Source organism: Castor canadensis, chromosome 16 (genome assembly GCF_047511655.1).
Source record: "Castor canadensis chromosome 16, mCasCan1.hap1v2, whole genome shotgun sequence".
NCBI lineage: Eukaryota > Metazoa > Chordata > Mammalia > Rodentia > Castoridae > Castor > Castor canadensis.
This window is the reverse complement of record NC_133401.1, coordinates 75,143,898-75,168,427: the sequence shown is the minus strand read 5'-3', so window position 1 is coordinate 75,168,427 and position 24,530 is coordinate 75,143,898. Positions and strand designations below refer to the sequence as shown.

Sequence of the window (24,530 nt, the reverse complement as noted above, 5' to 3'; positions counted from 1 at the left end):
TTATTTCAGAAATATTTGAAAATACCATGTTTGTAAGGCACTAATTTAACAACTTTCAAAGATTCAAATGTGAATTAGACACGAGTCCTTTCTAATGGGATGCAAATATGCAGGACATGTGTTGTGGCACGAGCAGAATGGGTTGCCGAGTTGTAGTTTAAGTACCCTAATTGTCAAAATCCCTACAAAGATGTAGGCCACTCTCACTCATAGGATCAGGTAAAATAAAAGAAGGAAGTTAAGAAGGTGAATGTGGTTGATGTACTTTCTATGCAAGAATGAATACACAATTTTTAAACCTGTTGAAATCACCATAAGAATGGGATTAGGGTAGAAAGGAGAAAAGTAGAGGGGTGGAACCAATTTGGGGGATAATACAGGTATACATGGAAATGTCATAAGGAAACTCCTGTAGAGCTATCTTAAACAAAAAAGTCTTTTTTCAAAAAATGAAGAACAGGAAGGTAAACTAGGTTCTGTCTGGGAGTTGGTACCAGTGAAGAGGGGAATCTATAAAGAAAGGGTGTAGAAGAGTGAATATGGTGAAAATATTATGTATTCATGTTTGAAAAATGAAAAATGAAACCTGCTGAAACTATTCCAGGAATTTGGGGAGGGGCAAAAAAAGGGGAATGATGGAGGTGATGAATTCAACTATGATACATTGTAAGAACTTTGGTAAATGTCACAAAGTACCCCCAGTACAACAATAATATGATAATTTAAAAATGTAAAAAAAACCCAAAAAACTTACTGCACTAGAGAGCAGTGCTTAGGGCTGACTATCAATGGGGAAATGGTGTGAACAAAGCAGAGATGTTAACTAGGGAAGATGCCCTACACTCCAGACTATAGAAAGTCACCTGAAGTAGATCTAGAAAGGGAGCGTGGTTGTCAGGCCTTGGAGCTGTCTGAATATCATGCCAAAGAGTGTGGACCATACATTGTTGGTAGAGGGGTCATTAGAAGGTTTGAGCCAGGGCATGGTATGATGAGATTGCATTTGAAGACAAAAATGTTTGTCAGAGAGAGAAGTAGAGAGTGACCCTTTAGAAGGCCATTGCAGTATTGTAATCATCTGAATTGGGAGAGAGTGACAGACTGAACAGGATAAAGTTGGAGAAGTAAAGAAGAGACAGGGAAGTCTAGTGGGGACATAATCAATATGACTTAAAAACTGGAGAGATATGGGCCAGGCATGGTGGTAGATGACACGTAACTCCAGAGGTGGAGGCAGGAGGATCAAGGTCTAAGGTTGGTCCTGGAAAAAGCATGGGACCCTATCTGAAAATAAATAAATAAATAAAAGCAAAAGAACTACTGGAGGAGTGGCTCAAGTGGTAGAGTGCCTGCCTAGCAAGCACAAGGTCCTGAGTTCAATCCCTAGTACTGCCAAAACTAAACCAAAAACCAAACAGAAAACTGGAGAGAAAAGGAAAAAAGTACCTCCAAGTTTTCTATTTTGAGTAATCTGAAGAATAGTTTTCCCCCAGCTGAGAGAGAGAACATACGAGCATGAATATAGTTCAAGGCAGTGAGATGATAAATAATGTGGCCATGTTGAAATCCAGGAGGCAGGAAGACATATTTTGGGAGAGTCTGAGGCCCTGTTAGTAACAAAATTTGGTGGCTGGCCAAAGGGATCAAGTCTGCAGGCGTAAATTTGGATGTGAGTTCAGCTCAGTTGGTTGACCCAATGAGTGAACTCAAGAAGTGTCAGATAAGTAAAAAGAGGGGGAAAGTAGGGCAATAGTTCTGAAATTTCTATAATTAACAAGTTGGCAGAGAAGTGGAGCAAATGAGAACTGAAATAATGAGAAAGCAACAAGTAAGAGAAGCGCTCTGCAAAACACTTTATAGACAAAAGAGATTGGGTTCTTCCCAGTGTTTCAAATCATGAAACACTGAGTTAACATGTCTGCCCCTCAGTTTTTCCCATCCAGAATACATGCCCCACAAAGGTGTTTAAAGCCTAGCTCACAAGGAGAGGCCATGGTAAACCATGACTTTGCAAGGTCTATTTCTTACAATTAGCATCACAAAAGTACAGAAGTACAGAAAGTGATGACTTCCAAGAAGAGAGAGAATAGTGTCATCGGCTGCAGTTTCCAAATATATATTTCTAGCTCAATTTGGTGATTTGTAATTGAAGGAATCAAAAGAGTGAATCTATCTTCCAAAGGCCAAGAGCAGGATTTTCTGCAACTGGGAGCATAGGCCCCTTTTGTACAGGAGGTGATTTTGAACTTGACACTTTAAGTAGAACTGAACCTCATAGTGACAAAGTTTCCCCCTTTTTCTCTTTAATCTTTCTGATTTAAGTTAAGGGAGAAAGTCTCAGTTGGAGCAAATAAATCTTTAACATCTAACACTAGCTAATATCTGTTCTCAGTAAACACCTTCAGGCATTAATAGATAATATCCAGCTAGACTTTAGTACCATATTAACATTAAAATTACTGTGTACAGTCATTTCTTATTTGGGTGAAGAATACCAATTTTGTAATTACAATAGTGATAGAAACTTTCCTTATGAAAAATAAGTTTCTAAACAAAAAGACACTCGATTTTTAAAAATATGAAATGGAGCCAGGCCCTGAGGGCTCACGCCTATAATCCTAGCTACTTGGGAGACTGAGATGGGGAAGATCACGGTTCAAGGCCAGCCAGGATAAAAAGTTCGCAAGACCCCATCTTAACCATTAACTGGCCACAGTGTTTTACATCTGGCAACCCAGCCACATGGGAGGCTGAGATTGACAAGATTGTGGTTCTAGGCTAGCCTAGGCAAAAAAAAAAAAAAAAAAAAAAATTGCAACATCCTGGTTCAGTTGAAAGAAGCTGGTCATGGTGGTATGTACCTGTCATCCTGGCTATGGCAGGAAGCATGATATCGGAAGACAGTGGTCCAGACTGTTCCAGGCAAAAAACAAGACCCTGTCTCTAAAATAACCAGAGCAAAAAGGGCTGAAGGCATGGCTCAAACACTATAAAGCATGTGCCTAGTAAGTATGAAGCCCTGAGTTCAAACTGTAGTACCACCAAAAAATATTAAGTAAACAATAGATAGGATGTGTGGATAGGATGATAGAGAAAATCCAAATGATTGAGTATTCCAAAGGTGGGTACTGGGTAAAGTTAAATTTACTGGAGCCTGTCCTCCCTCCATTGCTTGGTGGCTGTGCTTGGTTCAACCAAGCTGAAACGACATGGGAAACTGACCATGGGATCTGGGGATCTTGGGTTCTAGATCCTCACCCCGAAGTCTCATCCTTCTCCTATGATGTTGGCACTCTTTGAAACCGCTAGGCTTTGCATCCTTAACTGGTGAGATAAGAGGATCAATTTCAAATGAGCACTCACATCTCGTCCAGCCATAATTCTGTGATTCTTTGAGCAGTTGGTAAATAAGTGTATACATTCCAATTGATGGGCTTTGGCTGAAATGTGTTTCCTATGGAAGCCATCACTGTCTGCGCGGGTGCTAGAGGCCATTCCCAGAATGACCTCCACAGCAAGGAAGGTATTAACTAACTCATTCTGTACCTAATGACTCCAATTCTAACCTCATTTGTGAAGGTAGCTGTTTCAAAGGAAATCTCTGCTTTGGTTAGGGAGATGGATTAAAATGGAAAATGAAATTGTAGGTGAATATTTGCTTGAATTTCCTGAGCCTAATGCTCTATGCTAACGCCTCGCTGTGAATCAGTAGTTTCATTATGGTCGTATCAATCCAATTCATAAAGTCCATGAATTCTGTTGCTTTGTAAGAAACTCAAAGATAGTGAGTCTATACTTTGAAAGAAATCTTCATCCATCCTTTCACTAATCTCTTTCCAACTCTGAGAACATGTTCTCCCAAGAAAAGGGAAGTCTTGGTTTTCTGACTGGCTGAAAGTTCCTCTACATGTTCATTATTGTGAATGACTGTTACTCTGCATCCTAAATATTTGGAATATAACAGCGTACTAATCCTTACCTTCAAAACCAGCCAAGGACCAGCAATAAAGGAAAAATGCAGATAGCAAGGAGATAGCAAAGAATACATATATGGTCTTTGGGTGTAAATATTTCGTTGCTGCCTATAGAATGTTCCCATATGTACAGTTCTTCTCCATGAATAGAAAGGATTTGTTCTGGTTGTTTTTTTCTTCTGATGCTGGGGATTGAACCTAGGGTCTTGCATATGCTAAGTGTGCACTGTACCACTGAGTGATACCCTGAATCCCTCTCTACCTCCCATTGTCATTTTATAGGAGACATTTTACAGATTAAGAGGGTGATCTTGTGCAAGCAGTACAACCATTTTTAAAGTTTTGTTTCTACATCTGAGAAAAAGAATCATGATATACCATTGTTCTGACCAAATGAGTATGTGTATTTAAAATCCCAGCGTTGGGGTAGATACTGCCTATGCACTCGACAAGTGTCAGCTCCCAATCCTGACTTAATACCATCTAAACAGTTGAGATCAAAATGCACTTTTTGCAAGAGCATTGTTCACTGCCCTTCAGAACCTTTTCCCTCGCCTGTTCTCTACACAATGTTAAATTTGATTTCCTGGTTTCTATACGTAGAGATTACAAGTGCAGATTAGAAGGTACAAAGAACGCCGGGAGGAAAAAGACACAGAGACAGACTAAAATAGAAATGATTTCAAAATCACAGCTATATGGAAGCACTTGGGGCATGAAAATCTCCCTCCATACCTCAGTAATCACTTAGAGCTTTTCTTCATTGAAGCAAGATATAATACAGGGTACCCCAATGATGGCCGTGATTTCTTAAGGTTAAGTAAAATGATATGTGCTTTGCACATTTCAGAATGTAAGCAATGCGTTTTGGAAGAATTTCTATATGAATAGAACAAAATTTTAAGACAAGTTTTTTTGTGTTATCATGGGCAAACCCTTAGCCATCCAAAACACTAGGCCATGGAAATGAACTTGGTCTCCAGGCACTGCTCAGGGCATGGTCTTACTGAAATATCTTTTGCACATCTTCAGAAAATAAGCTCAGATGCTAAGTATTCCATAGAAGAGGATAAGGCCTTCCGAATTCCTAAGTTAAAATGATTTTATCCCAATGCCTTTTCTTTTCCTTTCTAGAAGGACAATTTGACAGAAATTACTTGTGGATTTAACAGCAGCAACTTCCTCACATTCCTTTCCCCAGGACTTGGAGTTGGAGCAGTTGGGGGTGGGGTGGGAACAGGGGGTCCCAGTTACTATATTTAGCTTTTCACGGTGTCACTTGTGATTCTCTGGGCCAAACATTTGAAGTGGGCCTAGTTTGTAGTTTAAAATAAAAGCCCTAAGTTATCCCCCTGAGAACAGCACAAACTAAGTTAGTTAAACTCATTGCAGTCTATATACAGTGCATGCATGCATTCTAGATGACGTACTGCACACACTTAGCACCTCCAGTGTTGAGCTAAGTTACGGAGTCGGCCATTTCTGACTTCACAGAGAACGTGTAGAATCCAGCAGCATCAGAGGTCAACCAGTCAAATATCAGGGCTGGAGTTTTCAAAGAACCAGATAATGCCCATTTTATGCCTGTTAATAACATGTTAGTTACATAAACAGAGATAAGAGTTAAAAAATAAACAAATTCTGCTTCACGGTATAATCTGGTTGCCAACAGAAAGGACCTTTCTCGTTGTGCACGTGACATTGCATCATAGGCCAGTGGCCATGCTGCAGCCTGGTCCCCAGCCTTCCATTGCTTTTTTTATGCAGAGGACTGAGCTCTGCCGGAGCGCCAAACGATTCCAGGGAGGCACATTCTTTGGTTTCCCCTTTAAAGCTCCCTGACTATTAGCTAATGTGCCAAACGGGTTTTGGGGGCATTTCAGACGTGTGCTCTGAAGTCAATCAGAGCTCCTGGGCCTACTGTTTTCTGGTTTTTTGTTTTCCCATATGGTTAAGGGTTCAGTTCAAATGCCAAGTCCATTGACTTCTGGAGAGGTATGGCAGAGCTCAGCTCTGATTTGAGTGTCTGCTCCAAGCAGAGATTTTCCAAAGGATATCTTGTAGGCGGTAAATCATTTCATTAGGCCTGGTTCCCTTTTCAAATCAGGAAGCCCAGAGCCTGCCCTGTAGGACAACTCAGATAGTGTTGTGATGGCTGTACTTGGAGCACTTGTAAATAATGTCGTCAATCTTTTATGCAGGTTCCATCAAGATTATGTTTGCCCACTGACAGATTAATTATGTCTGATAGGAAGCTATGAAATGAGTCCTTCACATATTACAATGACCATTCTTCTCCTAAAATGTCTCCCCAGTTGATCACTCCTCATGCCATCCGTGTGCAGACGCCTCCTCGGCACATCCCTGGTGTTGTGGAAGTCACACTGTCCTACAAATCCAAGCAGTTCTGCAAAGGGACACCTGGGAGATTCATTTACACAGGTAAGAGCCACTGAAGATGGCAGCCAACTTCATCTTTATTTTATATGCATAAGGATGTATATTTTTTTAAAATCTAGTTTCTTAATAGGTGTTGGTGGTTCACGTCTATAATCCTAGCTACTTAGGAGGCTGAGGTAGGGAGGATTGAGGTTTGAGGCCAACCCAGGCAAATAGTACATAAAACCCCCATCTCCAAAATAACCAGAGCAACATGGACTGGAGGCATGGCTCAAGCAATAGAGTGCCTTCTTTGAAAGTGTGAGGCCCTGAGTTCAAACCACAGTCCCACCCATCCCCTAAAAGAATCTAATTTCTGGTAAGTGACTTTCTCTATTTCACCAGATTCCAAGAACAAATGAGTTGTGTTGATTGTTATTATTAAGAATTCATCCAAGTTGGATGTGGTGATACACACAGGTACTTGGAAGATGGAGTTGAGGAGAATTACAGCTCAAGGCTAGCATGGGCAAAAAGTTAGTAGGACCCTATCTCAACAAATAAACCAGACATAGTGGTGCGTGACTGTATCCCAGTTATGTGGGAGGCACGGGTAGAACAGTGGTCTGAGGAAGGTCCTGGTCAAAAACATGAGTCTATCTGAAAAATAACTCAAGCAGAAAAAGGTTGTGGGCATGGCTCAAGTGGTAGAGCACCTGCCTAGCAATCATAAGGCCCTGAGTTCAGATTCCAATACTGCCCTTCTCCCGCCCAAAAGAATTCATGCAGGTTTCCAGGTTGAATGGCAGGATCTACTGAACTAATTGGTTGGATACTTAGAGGAGCAGCATGAGAAATGAGGGGACAGAGGTGCCAGAGGTGCTGAGGTCTCCGGAAGTTAAGCTGCCTTGCTGGGGAGCGCACATTTCATGACATCAGGGTGCCCTGTGAAATGGACACGCCACTTTCTCCCAGCCTGCTGTAGCATTTGGCATAAATACAGTTGGCGTTTCTCAGGTTTAATTCTGGGTTGGTTTGTTCTTCTGAAATGAGCTGCCTTTTGTCCTCCCCCCCAGCTTTGGCATGTTAGACCCTCGTGGTAAAAAGCTAGCGTTACAGGGTGAATGTGGAGCAAACTAGGAAGGATCTGGAAAGACCAGAAGCAGAACTATGTCTGCTCCACAGTCCGAGTCTCCAGACTGCAAACCAAGCACCCAGGGATCTTTGTACAATTCAGATTGGGCTGGAGTTGGTCTAGGGAGAACCTGACACATCATTTCCTACAAGTTCAAAGGTGCGTGCAGCTTATGCCCGTGGTCTAAGGACCACACTTGGGGGAGTGAAATTCATGGCCTTCTGCTAGCTGTGTCCATGAAGTCCTTCTCCACTCAGCAAAGGACCACAAGACCTGGGTGAGAAGGGGAACTTGCTGTGACAGAGAGATTCAGAGTACTGAAGGAGTAACTCTGTTTACACATCCTAATTATAACCATATAATTAAAGGAACAGATTTTATTTTGCTGTGACATTTTACCTTAGAGCATCTTTCTCCTGTATTTTAATACTGGGAACAACACTAAACATGCTTCTTCGTAACTCAATCTCCTCTCCTCTCTTCTTTCTCTCTCAAAATTATAAAGACAATTAACGCACCCTGACCCTTGGAAATGCCTCCCAGCCCTTTAAACAAAATGCAGGTTTGGTGCCTGCCTGCCGATTAGTTTTAGTTAATTGAAAATTATAGGATTGACCCAAGAGGAAAATTTTGTTTGCACTCCAATCACTTTTACAAATTAAGGAAAATTACCACAATTTTGTTTAGCTAAGGTTTCACACTGAGTTCAAGAAATTAGCTCAGCCATCCCAACAAAGTCAGCATTTCGTTAGTGAGCACTTGAAAAAAATAATAGTCTAGCTGGAGTTTTGTGGTGTATACAAACGAAGCATAGAGAAAGCTATGATGTTTTATAGAAGTAGGGCAAGTGTTTTTAATTAGGCTCATTGGTTCAGCATAAGTTTTGAAGAACAATCAAACTAGCAGATTAGCTGTTTCTTTTAAAGCTAGGATTTCTTGCCATTCACTTTTCCCATGAGAACTTCCACATAGCACTATTTTTTTTTTTTTACAAGCCTCATTATAGGCCTGCAGGAAGAGGACCAATTGAAATTTCTGATACTGTAACATTCCTCACCATCATTCCGAGAGATGGGAGTTTTTCACAGTGTTCCTCACTGAACTCTGTTTTCTGGAACATATTACAAAACCACAGAGGCCAAATGTTTTCTCTGAGGAGTTTGGACTCTGTTTTTTGGCTGAAAACATTTAGACCTTGCTGGCTGCTTATTCATTCTGCTATTAAGAACAAGAAAAGGAGAAGAAAATGCTTGTGTGGTGGGAGGTACAAGAGGCAATCAGCCATGGTTTCCGCTTTGGTGACAATGTCTCTGCCCATTAATGGTTTCATTTTGTGGTCAGGTCTCATTTAGAAGAAATTATTTTTAATCAGTGTTCAACAAAATATCCCCTAGAGCCACCTGGCCATAAAAGTTAAAAAAAAAATCCCCATTAAATTACTTAAGTTCTCAAAAGAAAATAGCTAAGAAACCCATCATTATTTGGAGATCTTTTTTTAACCATTAAAAAAATTTGCCATCCATTTAAGAAGTCACATCTTGGAAAATCTGTATCATATTGGAATTAAGATCAAAGATAAAAACTGCAGATTTGCAAGTCTAGGAAGCAGTTCTGGAGGAGATGAGGACTGGTGTGTTTGCACGTGTGTACATGTGTGAGAAATTTTAAGCAGGGAAAAAGATTTCTGGCAATCTTGCTTCAAACTGTGGGTAACAGACAAGAAGAATTTTTTTTTTTTTTTTTGGTACTGGGGCTTGAACTCAGGGCCTTCACCTTGAGCCATTCCACCAGCCCAATTTTTTATGAAGTGTTTTTTGATATAGGGTCTTCTAACTATTTGTTTGAGCTGGCTCTGAACCTTGATCTTCCTGATCTCTGTCTCCTAAGTAGCTAGGATTACAGGCATGAGCCACTGGTGCCGGGCATACTTTTTTTTTTTTTTTGAAGTATTCTAGGAGGCAGTCTGACCTCTTCCTGTATAAGAAAAATAAAACTTTATAAAGAAATTGGGCAAAGTCCTCTTGCTTCATAGTGACTGTTAATAGTTACTATGATGTCACACAGTTTCTAGCAAAATGGAATGGCTGTGGATTGGCAAAACCATAGGTGAGCCCTGCCAAGGGTCACCTATTTATGGCTGAGGCTACTGTCCCCTGTGACATACTCAGTTTACTACTTTGCTGTCTCCACTTATTAATGAAGAAGAGTTATGAAATCTTTCTGTTCTTTGAACCCAAACTGTTCAGGTCATTTAATCAATCATGTAGCTCCCCTCCCTCACCCCATCCCCCCATAGAAGATCTCCATTTTCTGTAAGCGCCATAATATTTTAAGATGGGAGGCTTGCTTTTCTGGATTAGTAAACTCACCTTCTTGTGTTTTAGTGGAATGTCACTAATATTTCCTTGAATAATATCATAGAGCTGAAAATAACATCCCAAATTAAGGTGCTATTGCTGCTTTCAGAAGGTACAAGAAAGAGTTTGCTTGTGTAATATAGAAAATCTATAATTACTATTAAAAAAAAAACAGATGAGAGCAACCTGTTCTGATCTATACAGATAAAGGTAGACTTTGGGGGAGGGGGAAAGAATTTGACCAAACAAAGACTGCCTGCAAGCTGCTTTCCCTTGTAAGGAGAGTGAGCGAAATCCTCCATCACGGGGCTTCAGACCTGAGATGCAGAAGGAATTCTCAGCCACCAGATGTGTGATGCTCTTGTGTTCTTCCAATCAGAATCACACAGAGAGAGAAACCCAACTTGGGTTCTGACTTTGTGTCAAGAGCAGGTCACAGATCTTACTTTATGGTGCCCAGTTATCCTTATGCAAATGAAATTTTAAATGTTTCTGAAAGAAGGAAATAAGAACCCATGCTAAGCACAGAATTGTTCTGGAAGTCCTATGGTCACGTGTCTGGCCTGTTAGTCCATTGAAAGCAAACCCACCATTCCTCCTCTGCCAGGTGGGGTCTCCCTCCTACCTTCCCTATTCTCACTGCTTGCTTTCTTGCAGTGAAGTGTATAAGTGACTTGACTCTTTTAGGATTGTGAGCTCTGAGCCCTAAGTATACTTGGATGCTGACAGAAACAAAATTCTTAGGAACTGTTAGCTCCTTCATTGTTCTTAGAATTGGTTTTCCTAAAAAGTGCCCAAATCCAAAGGCAAGTTTTGCCTTCATTCCAGTTACTTCTCTAGGACCAGGGGAAATGTAACTAGAAGAATAGGCCACTAGATGATGTTGGAGCAGCTCAGGTGTACCCTGAGGACCACGTGCCACCCGTGCCCCCACATGTGGTAAGAGTCCCCATAAATGATCATCTAACAACCCAGATGTTTGGCTGGGCGTCTCTCAGATCCGTTCTACCACCCTGTATTCCATTTTAAACGATTTTCATCTAACTTCTGGCCCCTGTGGAATCAAAGCCTTGTATTAAATTTGAAGTAAAAATTCTTCTAGAGGTTGAGTGTGGTGGTGTATAGCTATAATCCCAGCTACCAGAAAGAGGGAAGAGGCAGAGGGTCATGGGTCCAGGCCAGTCCAGGCAAAAGTTAGTGAGACTTTATCGCAATAACAAGCCAGGTGTGGGAATACACCTGTGGTCCCAGCGACTCAGGAGATGGAGCTAAGAGGATTGTGGTGTGAGGCCAGCTCTCCAACTGAGCCTGAGACTATCTGAAAAACAAAGTAAAAGCTAAGGAACTAGGGGTGGGGCTCAAGTGGCAGAGCGGTGGCCTAGCAAGCGTGAGGCTCTGCATGCAAAAAATTCTTCCTGGAAATACTTCCTGTTTGCCCTGGTACCCAGAATAGCCTCACTCCCCTTCACAATACAAAGCATGTTGCTGTGCAGGCAGGAGAGGCGTATTTTGGCTAAATGTGCTCTGTGAAATTTGATGGCTGTTACCATGACTTTCAAGCTTCCATTATTTTCTTCCCATCGCCCTTGTTTTCTCCCTCCTCCCTCCCTTTCTCTGGCTTCCTCTCTTCCTCCTTCTCTTTTCTTTCTTCTCCCCATCCTATCCTCTTTCACTCTCAAGAAGACAGTTCAGCATAGCGATTGGGTGCTTGGGGTGCAAGGTGGTGGGTGTAGATTGACTTTCAGCCCAAGCACTTAATAAACATATTACTGTCCAGCTCATCTTTAAAAGAGAATAATGATTCCTTGCTGGGGTTGTTATTAGGATCTGGAAATAAATGTGTAATACTAGAAGGAGGTCAGATATGGCCATTATTAATTTATTCATTTCTAAGTTGCAACCATGGAGCAAGTATTTCAAAGGGATGTTTATCATCCTCACAATATTCTTCCTAAAGATCTAAGAAATGGCCTTCAGAATTTCTAGTATTAGGCATTTCTAGTAAGCACTCGCAAATTAAAGAAACAACACTAATCAACCACAAATAAAAATAGCAAGAAAAAGAGATTTATAACTGTGACTACAATGATTTGTTTATGTATTACTTCATTTCCTGTTGTTATAACAAAGTACCTGAGACTGAGTACTTGTAAAGAAAAGAGGGTTATTTAGCTCACAGTTTTTTTGGAGACAGAAAGTTCAAGATCAAACAGTCCCATCTCTTTGACCTCAGGTAAGTGCCCTCCCATGACTGCCTCGCAACGTGGCAGATGACATGGTGGCAGGTGTATGCCCAGAATAATGACACAGAGAGTCAGGAAACCAGAGGGATTCAGGGGTTAGGCCCACTCTTTTTACAGCACCTCTCCCTTGCGGGAACTAACCAGGGTCCCATGAGAAGTGCATCAGTCTTCCCCATTGGCCTAATTACCCTCCTTGTGGCCCCACGTCTTAATATGCCACATTGGCCAAGCCTCCAGCACAAGGACTCTTGGGGAACATACTACATCCAAACAATAGCAGATTATGACAAATGCTTGCTCAGGAATGGCTTCAGAGAATAAATACTTTGATCAGGCAACCCTGATTTATAAACTCTGGTGTTAATTTTCTTGGGGAACAACACTGGTCCATTCCCTTGCTTCTATCTCAAACTTCCACTTCTATTTTGCAGGCAATATAACATGAATGGTACAGTCCATCCCTAACCCACTTCAGAGTTGTTCAGGTTATAAGCAGCTTCAACCTCAAGTTCAAGGAAACTCTGTGTTTAGTTCTTTGAACCCTCCTTCTCTACAAAATGAAAGCTGCTACCCTGGGGACAATGTCATCAGTTTTAAGGGAGACATTAAGAGTTAGATCCTAATGCCTTTCCTCTTCTTTAGCCATTTCTTACACCAATTCCTTGCCTCATTAGCCCTCTGGAAAGCTACTTACAATTGCCCTGCAGAGAAACCTTCCTCGTTTACAGACTATATGTAAGGTGTAGCCCATTCCCTTCTGTCTGGCCTTCACAGTTCACTCTATACTAGGCTCAATTTTTTTTCTGACTTCTGGTCAAATCAGTCTCACCACTGTGTTGAAAGCTCACTTCCTATTTAGCTTCTGGAGATTCCCTTTTGCACAAGAGTGTGCAAAACCTAGATCCAGCTCAAACTCTGTCTTCTCTGAGTGTTCTCTGGCCACTGTATTATGGTAAACAGAGCACTGGCTGAGGCCAAAGAGGCTCCACGCTTAACTGGATATGAAACCCAGTACAAGTGGCCTAGGTCCTCTTGACTCCAGTTTCTTCATTGTGAAATGGGTCAAATGGACTAAGTGACTTTGACATTCCCCGTGGCTTATCTTGATTGACCAGGAACATTTCTTGGATCTCTTTTGCCCTGTGTATTTAGACTACTCACTCATCACTGGCTTTTTTAGTCCAATAGCTCTCTTGTTCTGTTCTTAGAGCACATGTCCAAATCTCAAAAAGTCCACTAACTTCATGAAGAAAGAGGTATCCTTCACCAGTCTTAAACTATTTTGCACACAGTGTCAAAGCAACTTGACACAGTATCTCACTTGTAATAGGTGTTCTCTAATAATTGATTGACATATTACCCAGAATCAATGTCCCTATTGATTTTTGTGCTCTGGATGACATGGCATTGTAAATAAGAGGTGTTAATTAAGAATCTACAATTTTCACACATACAAGTTTGAGTTTCTGTTAAAGAAAAAAATAGGCGAGGTGTATGCCCTTTATATTCTTCATTTTCTGACCTGTAAGTTGGAGATACTTTAATAGTGCCTTTACTTAAGAAGTAAATAGGTCAGTGTAGGTAATGCAGTCCTGATAATGTGTGGTCCAGTGTGAGTGCTCCTTAAAAATAAACTCAAAATGAGATAACAGACAGTGGGAGTATTGATTTTTTTTCAAAAAAAATCCAAAGAACTGGTTACTAGAACCCACTTTGGCTAGTATTACATATGTACCAGCTATGATCAAGATGAAAGATGTTTCTAGGTGTTAGAGTAGGACTCAAGACCTCGGTTTTGGTTCTCATTTTTCTGTTTCCTTTTCTTACTTTGTTCATTTCTCTTATGAATATTCAGATTGCCTGTTGTATTCTGAGCAAAGTTCTAAATTAGTTCTAAGCAATGTCCCCAAACATTGTTGAACAAAATCTGACACAGTCCCTGTTTTCATTGATCTTAGAGTCTATGAGGGAACATAGCTATTCATAAGCTTACTATTTCAAACCTGGTAAGTGTCCAGAAAGAGGAGAACAGGATTTCAGATACATATATAATAAAGGAACCCAGACATTAGCCCTCAGGAAGAACTAAGTAAACTGACGTTTGAAGGATGATCTGCTAACACAGCCGTCAATGAAGGGTAGGCTGGGGAAACAGAAGGAATGTGCCATCAGATGTAACATGCAGCAGGCACTGGGTGGAAGGAAATGTGGCATCTTATCCACTGGGATTGTAAGAATTCCAGTGAGGCTAACAAATCATCAGAGGGAGGAGAAGATAAGAGAAGATGGCTGGAAAAGTGGGCAGGGATAAGTAGTGCAAAACGTTGTAAGGCATGAGGAAGATTTTGATGGCTGTTGCTAGAGCAGTAGCAGTACTTGAAGTGTCTAAAATAACAGGTGGACATGAATGGATCTACATCTTGGGAGAAAAATGAAAACCCTGTATGGTTGAATCATAGGACCAGAATGGATGTTGGAAGACCCCTTAGGAGGTCTTTGCAGTAGTCAGGGAAAGAGTTGTCCACTTTGATTTAGGTGATAATGGGTGGAGATGGAGTGAAGTGAGAGTATTAAAGAGGTAGTTAAGAAGAAGAATGGAGAAGACATTGAGATGGGTTGGATATGGGGACGAGGGAGAACAGAGTTAAGGCTCTACTAATTTTAGCTCCTCAGCTTGATGATGGAGGAGCCATTACTCTTCTGTGCTTTCTAAGGGTCTTGTGATAATCATTGAAAGAATGAACATGAAGTTCGTTTGCAAAGGGTGACGTTCCACAGCTAAGTTCATTGTGAGAAAGATAGGCTGGAGCAAAATGATGAAGAATGGGGGAAGGAAGGCAAGAACCCGTTTTCTTTTTTACCAGATTGTTTCCACTTAGGGTTTAGCCAAAAGAGGCATTGCATAAGAACACTTGCTTTGAACTTCTGCCTTAGTGGTGTCCTCATTGGAAAAGACCCAATGAAAAAAAAAAAAAGAAAGAAAAAACTCACAGGCTGCTCCTGTCCACATATCTTGAATATAACTCCAGATGAGCTGTTTACACACATAGAAAGAATTCCTTGCAGAGGGAATTTGCTTTTGTGATACAAAGAGTGGCTCCCAACCCAACCCTCTTCTCGGCTGAAAAAATGCGATTTTTTTCTGATCTGATTTATGTTATGTGATCAGTGACTCTGAGTCTTCTGGCATTTGTACAGTCAGATGCTGTTGTTACCATAAAGGGCACAGCAACAACAATCACTAAAAGTAACCATTGTACTTCTGCGACAGCCAAGAAATGAAAGCCATTTCTGCAAAGAATAAAGTCGGTCTCCAGGAAGCATATTATTTTGCATATTTTATGTATGTACTTTCCAAGAAATATGACCTTTATTTCCTATTTGGAGTGGAGTGTAATCAGGGCTTGAGTAGCTAGTGTAACAGGAACATTAAAAGGGATATTTTCACTGACATTAGAGCCTAAATGGCCACAAGGCCTTATATACAACCTTGGCTTTTTCCTGTCTACCCAGAGTTAATAAGTGATAAGGCCAGGAGAGAGATAAATCACAGAAATCCCTGTCCAAAGAAAACATATTGACTACAGCCAAGCAAATAACAGACCATAACCAACAGTCCCATTCATCATCCACGTAATAGGGATATAAAGAATTTCCTACCAATGAAACCATATAGAAGGAAAAGGCCGATAAGCTTGCCTGATCTAAGGCGTGTGATTTGGTTATTAAAGGACATGAACTATTTGTCACATGGCTTTAATCTTTAAGATGTGTTGCCATTTCTAAACTATAAATTTCTGGTAAGAGATTAGAAAGCTATTAACAATAAACGTAGGACCTGTGCTTTCTATCTATCCTTGCCAATGTAATGCAATACGATAAAGTCTTGAACCTCTAATCTTTTTAGTATGATATAACATGATTTGGTTTTCAAAGCCAATAAAGTATTTGGAAGTTTTCAAGTTTTTTTTTTTAATTTCTTTTCAGCATCATGATAAATTAACCCTTCAGCTTTTAAACCATTTGAATTTTCTCGAATACCTTGGAGTGGGAAGAGGAAGAAAACTGAATTCCTTTCTTTTCCTCAGATTTATTTCTAATGTTTGGCAGAGGTCCCTTTCTGTTTTGTGGGTCCATGTGTGCAGTGGTACGGTCCTTCTGTCCACTGGTCAAGCTAAGAGACATGGTACCCACTAGATATTAATCTTCTCTTTCTTTCTCTGTCCCCAAATACTACATGCTGATTTCAGATAATTTAGGGAGCACCAATAAAAGTAATTAAAATAATATTAAAAATGCCCATTTTAACATTTTTTAAAACATAAACACTCATTAATATTATCTTTAATGGTATTTATCTCAGACTTTTTTCCTATGTGTGTGTCTGCCTCATTACCAAAATACCTGGCATAATTTTATGTGATTTATTTTTTCATTTCACAATGTATCGTAAATATCAGGGTGTTATGAATTTAAAACAAATTCTAGTGTTTGATAATTACTTTATACCTCAGTAGAACCTCTGATGAGATACAGCCTTACCTTCATTTAAAACATAGACATATTCAATTTGGGTTCTCAATTCTTTTTATTTCTGAAAATTCGACAGCCCAGGGGTAATAAACCTAAGCCTGGATTCTTTGGGGTCAGAATGCTGAGATAGCCACATTGGTTGGAATACATCAGCCATTCTCAACTGATGGAGTGTATGTAGCTACAAGGACCCACTGTCCTTAGAGGCTGGGACCAGCTCCCAGAAGCACCTTCAGCTACAACACAGAGCTGCTTCTGTTTTCAACCTGAACAAGCTCCATGGTCAATGAATTCCATGCATTTTCTCCCCCTTACTGTGCAAAGCAGTACTATACTTCCCATAAATGGAACCTATGGAAAACACTTACCATACCTAAGCTCAAATCCAGAATGGCAACAATAAGAAGGCAGTGAATGTCCCCCTTGCCTGTGCCCTCCCCACTGCAGCAGCATTTCCCACTAGAGTTTTGAGCTCCTCTTTTCTGTCCTCTCTCTGCTGCCTTTCTACTCCATCCTCTGCTTTTATCCTGCTGTTCTTCCCATCCTGTGCTTTTCCCACTAACTCTGTCTTAGCTTTCAGTCTTCCTTCTTTCTACATTACTGAAAGGTAAAGCACAGCCCCCATCTGCATAAGGCAGCTCCATTACTGACCCATTTATAAGACAAGAAAACTGACAACACTGAAATGACTTCCCAGGGTTTTTAGTGATTACTTCTATTTTGGCAGTACTAGGGTTTGAACTCAGGGCCTCATGCTTGCTAGGCAGGTGCCGTACCACTTGAGCTGCTCCACCAGCCCTCTTCTCAGGGTTTTGAGTAAGTGGAGGAGCCAGGATTTAGCCCCTGGTGGAGAGAGGGCACCAGTGTGTGCACAGGTTAAGCCTCCAGGGAGCAATGTGTGGAATTTGCTAAATTCAGATTCTTGGTGAGGGGCGAATGTGACCATTTCTAGGACATGTGAGATAAAACAAGGCCTGGAACCTTAAATATTTTAACCAAATTCTGTCATGGTGAACATAATGTGTACTCCTGTAGGAGATTTAAAGTTGCAGAAAAGCATGAAAATTATCCATTATCCCATCTCTCAGAGGTGGTCACGTTCATATTTTTTGAGTAGTATGGTTTTCTATGCGTATTCACAATACAGACAGTGAATACAACGGTTTTTTTGGTCAGTGAATCACAAAGGTGTATATGTTTATATACATTATGTTTACATACATTTGCATGCTGTTTTGTATTTTACATTATAAAGTTCAGATTCCTCCTGAATATATTTAGTGGGTGTATAATAGTCCATTTTATGGCTACACCATAATTTGTTAAATCATTCCTCTATCATTGGGCGACACATCTTTTCTTTCATGGAACTTTTAACATGGTATATGACAAAATATAACATGCTATTGAATATAAGGTGTTTCTTATTTTCCTAAAAAGCTTCAAGGGTCAAATTAACAATGTTCATATTCATAGACACCAATGAATTATTAATGTCTATTTATAATATTTCACATATTAATTTGGTAACATATTCATATTTAAAATCACAGCTATTGTGCAATATTTACAAATGCAACTTTTTCTACTTTTAGGGTTTCCACTTCTATTTAAGCTATATACAACTGTAAAAATGCCATCAACATTAAAAAAAATTAAAGCCATTGCCATTTTAATATTATTTAATATATTTAATTAATTTAATTTCTTAATAATTAATAATTAACAGCCTCTATTAATTACACAAATAATGGGTTTCACACTGACATTTCATACATTTTTATAACACACTTTGGTCACACTTGCCCTTATTACCCTCACTCCTCCCCTAATTTTGCCCCTTCTTCTACTTTCATGTCTTTTTAAAAAACTGATCCCACATAGGAGAGGGCATATCCCATACTTGTCTGAGTCTGGCAGAGTCATTTTTAATCCCATTATATTCCCTTCCATCAAAGCTGAGATGCAGTTCTTTTTGAATCTGTGTGTAACATATTCACTAGAAGTTTTATCCTACACCAGACATAAATATTTGCTCTACAGCAGTGTTTTTAAGACTGGTTTTGAAAAGGCTTATTTTGGCTGGGGATGTAGTTCAGTGGTTGAGTGCTTGCCTAGCATGCAAAAGGCCCTGGGTTCAATCCCCAACATGGCAACATAAGTAAATATATAAGTAAAAAATAAATGGATTATTTTAAAGAATTTTCATAATTGTAAGAGACCAATCCCCTAGGGAATAAATTTATGATAATTTCCTCTTCCTCCTTCTTGTCCTGATTCATATCTGTCGGTTTACCCAAACTAGCATTAATTGTGATTACTTCGTGCTTCTGGCTAGTTTAAAATAGTAGAATTGAGAAAGTACCTTGTCATCAGGGAGACTTTAACATGTTTCAAATATATAACAAGGGGAATTTTCTGGAGCGGGTGGAAATCTTTCTATACATTTTAGTACATTGATACTTGTTTCCTGTTGTCTAGTCATCTGCCATATGCAATTTCTGGTATGAACCGAATGGTCTATACCACATGGTATTTTCAACTTGAATAAGGTCCGCTTGCGCTCCTCAGTGGCCTCATATTACTCAGGGCACTGGAAGTTCAGGTGGTTACCACACGCTAATATAAGACTTGAGATTTTCTGTGACATCTCTCGTAGTGAGAGGCAGACAGGACCGAGACTCCCTATCATCATGGGCAGAAACAAAGACCAGTGCACACTTCCCCTCATTCCTGCCGCAGCTCGACCCACATGTGCGATTGTTCACCCTTTCCTGTTAACATCAACCTGTGGTTAGCTGCTTTACATCATGGGTGGAAGGCCTGGCCTGTTGGGCACAGCCACCTGGGATTAGCCTCAGTGGTTAGCGCCAGGAAGCACCAACTCCCAGTCAATATGGAGATAATTTAGAACTTTGTTTAATGCCAAAAATAAATTCACATTTAAATATCTGTACAGAATATGACCTCCCCAGTTATGCTATACACGTGCATCATTTCTTTTCGGTTCTAACTGATTTTTAAAACAGCTATGAGATCAGGATGACTCTTGGAGGGTATTGGGAGGTTTGGGTAGAGAACTGTCTCTGGAGAAATTTTGAGCAAGTTTGTAGGTCTCACATTTCTCTAATATCTTCAAGACTAGAAAAATGAATTATGAGTCAGGTCAGCTCAGAATATATAAGAGGATCATCTGAAAGCTTAGAATTTCCAGTTAATAAAATTACTAGCACCAAAACAAACAAAGCCTGTTGTGACTTGTCATATGTTGGGAGCCAAGTACAGGTCTAGCTATTGAGCCTCTGTGTGTCTCATCTTATCTTTGTATACATATGTAAATTTATTAAAATGTAGCTTTATACTTGACCAATTCTACTTGATTGATTGATTCACATCAATTCTTTTTTGTTCTCTGTGAGGAAAGAAGTATGTGTATTTTTAGTCCCATTTTCAGGTGTAAAGAATAAGGCTTAGAAAGAAGGGAAGCTGATAAGTTATAGTCATTTAGATCACTAAGGATAGGTCTGATATCAGATCTATATCCCTCCATACCCTGTACACCTTTTGATATCTCAGACTTACACATCTACAAAGTGGACTTAACACTAGTTTTGCCCACCGTTTAGTTTTCCATGGACATAAGGAGAGAGACCTCTCGGGTTTTCAGCTGCCTCCCCAGCTCTGGCACCTTGAGACCGAAGCACTTTCTTATTCCTAGCATTTACCACCAGTGATGTGATCTGGACGATTTATTTGTTCATATTTGTATAGTCCGTGTCTCTCACTAGAATTTAGCTCCATGAAGGCAGGTCTTTGTCTATCTTGTTTGCTTCTGGGTTCCAGTGCCTGGCACAGAATGGGAAACAACAAATATGAGTCAAATGAATGAATGGGTGAAAGCATGAAGGAATGGCCCACAATGTGGAATGTAAGTGTTAAAGATAACCTAGACAGCCAAGGTGTTGACTTCTTTATAGATGATGAAAACAAGGCTTGCAGAGTTTTTAAACTTAGCTAAAGCCACTCAACTAGCAGAAGATTTTTACACCATATTCCTTTTCTTCCACCTGGGAGCCAAGAGCTTGTCTCCACACTACTGATAGTCCCTTAAATTTATGTAGTTATAAGAAATTGCTTGGCTATAAGTCTTTGAAATTAAGACAGATCTCAATTTGAATCCTACCTCACCAACTTCTTAATAGTTTTGTAATCAATCTGAAACTCCATTTTCTTATCTATGAAATAGGGGTAATGATACGATTATTGTAAGGATTGGATATGATAATACGTGTAAAAAGCTTAGCATAGGGCATGGCATATAGTAAGTGCTTAATTAATGGCAGATCTTATTAAAAACAAGAATCCATGAGATCAGATCTCTGTAAATCTGAGCTATAGAAAGTTCCTCAGAGAGAGGATAAACCCACCTTAAGATTTTATAAAAGAAGCAGCAACTTAGGCTCAGATAAGGAGCCTACATTTCCCAACCAATGCAGAATTGATCTGCATATAGAACAAGAGAAAATCATATATGAATGGATTTGCTATTTTGTGAATATATAAATATGTAAAGTCATAGAATTTTTGAACATATGTGAAAACCATTCAACCAGCATCACCATGGTCATTGCATACCTTTTCATTAGTATTTTAATATCACCAAATTTGAGTGAACGCCCAAGAAGAACCTGAGGTAGTCTGGATGCTTGATTCTTTGGGCCTTCCAATATGTGATCTGTTTACGGAAAGGATCCCACAGATACCATTATTTTGATCTGTTTACATCCTTGTCTTTCTCTTGACAAAAGACAAAGGAGCTTTTATTCACCTCTGAGTAAACCCAAGTCCCACAGAATAGCCAAGTACCATTTTCACCATTGGCAAAGACAGCTATAGAGTTCAAGGGCATTTCCTTCATCCTGCCTTTGTGTGGAAGCCTAACTTAAGATCAAGGCATCTGTGAGACACCTGCCTGCTTTTGGGTGTCCTCACTAGGACAAGAAGGTCATTTTCCCAAGGCTCAATCAGGGTGGGATGTGGTGGGTTCTACTTTAATGTACCATCCCAGTGGCCCATGCAGAGTTCTAGAGATGTTCCCTCAGCCAGAGGGCCTCTGTGGACCCTCCATTCTGCCTCTAAGTCCCCTGGTGGTCCTTAGGAGCTAAGAAGCGATAGCTTTTGTTACATTTAGTGACCTTATTATTTGGAGCAGAATCATTGGAACACTGACAGACAAATATTTGCAAGTTGATAGTAGTCAGGAACAAGATTTAAAGTTATCTGGGAAGAGATCTCTGCTGTGTGTCTGGCTCAGTGGGTTTTATCAATGCCTGTTGGACGCCCAGCAGTCAGGCTGACCATGTATGAGTGTGTGGCATATCTCAATGCATTAAAAAGTCAAAAATCAAGGCTGTACAAGGGATGTCTGCTCTAAACTTTATTTGGGGTTTGCATTAGAATTTTAAAGAGAGATGGAGAGGGAAAGAGAGAAAGATTGAGATTGTTTCTAACCTTCCTAAAAAGGCCTTCAATTGTTGGTGAAAGGCCAAAAAAATGCCAGTTGTCCATTGATGCTCAATGTTATGAGAGTTAAAAGCAAAATATATCCATTCCACTTTCCCAACAGTGGCTAATTAAGGGCAGCTCATTTAAAAACAGGCCTAATTTAATTGGCTAATATAAGTATTCAATTAAAGTTGCTCCTACTGCTTTCTTCTCCTCAGAATACTTCTTCGTATGCTTGTATATGATACATTCATGGTGAGAAGCCTTCGAACAGTCCAGGTGGTAATGGAAAAGTAGTTTCAGGACTTCATAATTGCCCAAATTAAATAATATGTGTGTAAAGGAGATTTGAGTGTAAAGTAGGCCCTGCAATGTTACAAGGAATTGAGTCTCTATATCCTGATTATCATTCAGCCAATCAGAATAAAGTGCTTCCTATTTTATTCTTACTACTTAGAATACTTTATTGCATTATTAAGTACATGTTACAAGAAGTACATTGTTGTTTAAGACTCATTGATTTAAGCAGAAGTATTCTTATAAAGTTCCATAGGCTTTTACATAAAAAGACAAGAGCCTATATAAAATCATAAAACCTTAATGTAGTATAACAGTCTATACTATAATATCCTCCCATTTTCTAAAGAAACCACCAAAAAAATTTTAATGAGTTTATTAGAACTACTGTTTGTGAATTCTGGGATATCATGTCTAATTAGACTTAATGGGTTTAAACACTTTTTTTTTAAACTCATTAGGATTGCATCTCTTGTCCTTCTGCCCTTCAGATGATTTTACGTTATTTTTATTTTGGGTGGCATTAAGCAGAAATGAAAGAATATGATTCTGCCTCATTCTCAGATGGGTATAGTGAAAACTACAGTGCTTGTTATGAAGTTAATGTGAATTACCATGAAATTACCACTGGCTGCACTGTGGCGATTATTCAGTTACCATGGAGCATTCTCTACCAAATAATATGCATTATTTCATAGAATTAACGGGAGTCACCCCGGAACTGGTGGAGGGGAGTCTATGCCCAGCTCTTCCGTTAAGTGTAGACACTGCTAATAGTGACATCTAAATAATCAAGCTTGGAGCAAGACGACAGCAGAATAGGATACGAGTTTCCATGATTTGATTTGCTGGTGTTTTAAACACTTAGCAGGAGACAGCTCACAAGCCAATTAAATTTCTCCAAGGTGCATCGAGTGATTTCCTTTGTGAGAAGGATTTTAAGGGAATTGCATTGGCCCTTTAACTGGAGAGGCGAAAAAGACATCAGGAATGAAATTTGAGATGCAAAGTGCTAGTCAATTCTGCCTCCTTTTGTGTTTCTCAGTTTTGTGCATGTTTGGGCCGCTGCTAGCTTTAAAAGATTTATTTTGCAAGCTCAGGGATATGTTAAACTTTTCTCTGTAAAATTTTTTCCCTTTGGATATTGACTAGGATGGGCTTTTAAACAAGGCATTGTGTCTGAAAGAGTAAAACAAAACCCCAAAACAACAACAACAAAAAAACCATGTCAGTACATACTGTATCTTATTTAGTGTACCGGAATTCCCAGTTTAAAGTAATCACAAAATTTATGGAGAAACGGATAAAAAAGGTTGTAAAATATCGATTTGGGAAAAATAATAACACAACTCATCTATAATAAGAAGAAAAATGAAGCAATAATTCAGGGCGTATCGAGCGACTTGCTGCTGGCGTATTGATCCAGTCCTTTAAGGCATGTGGTCGCACCTGAGATTGCTCTAAAAGAAAGAACAGCATTCCTTCCCTCATTATTTCTCAGATACTATCACCTTGTTACATGGGTCCTGCAAGGTGGAATTGTTGCAGCTGGGAGAGCAAGACCTGCAGTAATAATAATAAATAAATAAATAGCTCAGAAATCCATATTGTCTGAAAACCACCGTACCTGGTCTTAATAACACATTGGCTTCAGTTCTTATAAGTTCCTCATTGCTGTACCATAAAGCTAATGGCAATTCCTATGCTGTGTGGCTCATTTAGGGCCCAAACACACCTTCATCTTCTCTAATGGGTTCTTGTGTTCAGAAGGAATTCCTCCTGTCTTGGCTAAAGAAGCATGTATCTGTTGGATTTCTTATGAAGTCAGGAAATTAAAAGCCATACATACAGGCTACATTGGACCAGTGGAAATGCTGGCTTTTGCTTCAACATGACATTGTTTTAAATTTTAAGACAAGTTTTGGGACTAGGTAAGGTGGTATTGTTCTTGAGCAAAAATCTTTAAATAAATGCCAAATGTAAATATGGAATTCATGTTCATAAATCATGTATTTCTAACGTGTGCTAACCATGTTTATAAATTCAGCAGCAATTTCTAAGGTCTTAATGACAAATCCACTTGGGAGTGTAGTGATATCTCAGTGAG

General features: G+C 39.7%; 1 protein-coding gene across 8 annotated transcripts in view; it reads left to right on the top strand.

Annotated features, from left to right (window-relative positions):
* Positions 1–24,530, top strand: part of Ebf1 (EBF transcription factor 1) — a 392,676-nt gene that overhangs the window by 304,895 nt on the left and 63,251 nt on the right. For all 8 annotated transcript variants that reach the window (XM_074057661.1, XM_074057660.1, XM_074057659.1 and 5 more), the window contains exon 10: positions 6,290–6,416. In XM_074057661.1, the coding sequence (XP_073913762.1) occupies positions 6,290–6,416 (127 nt within the window). The remainder of the gene's footprint in view (positions 1–6,289; positions 6,417–24,530) is intronic.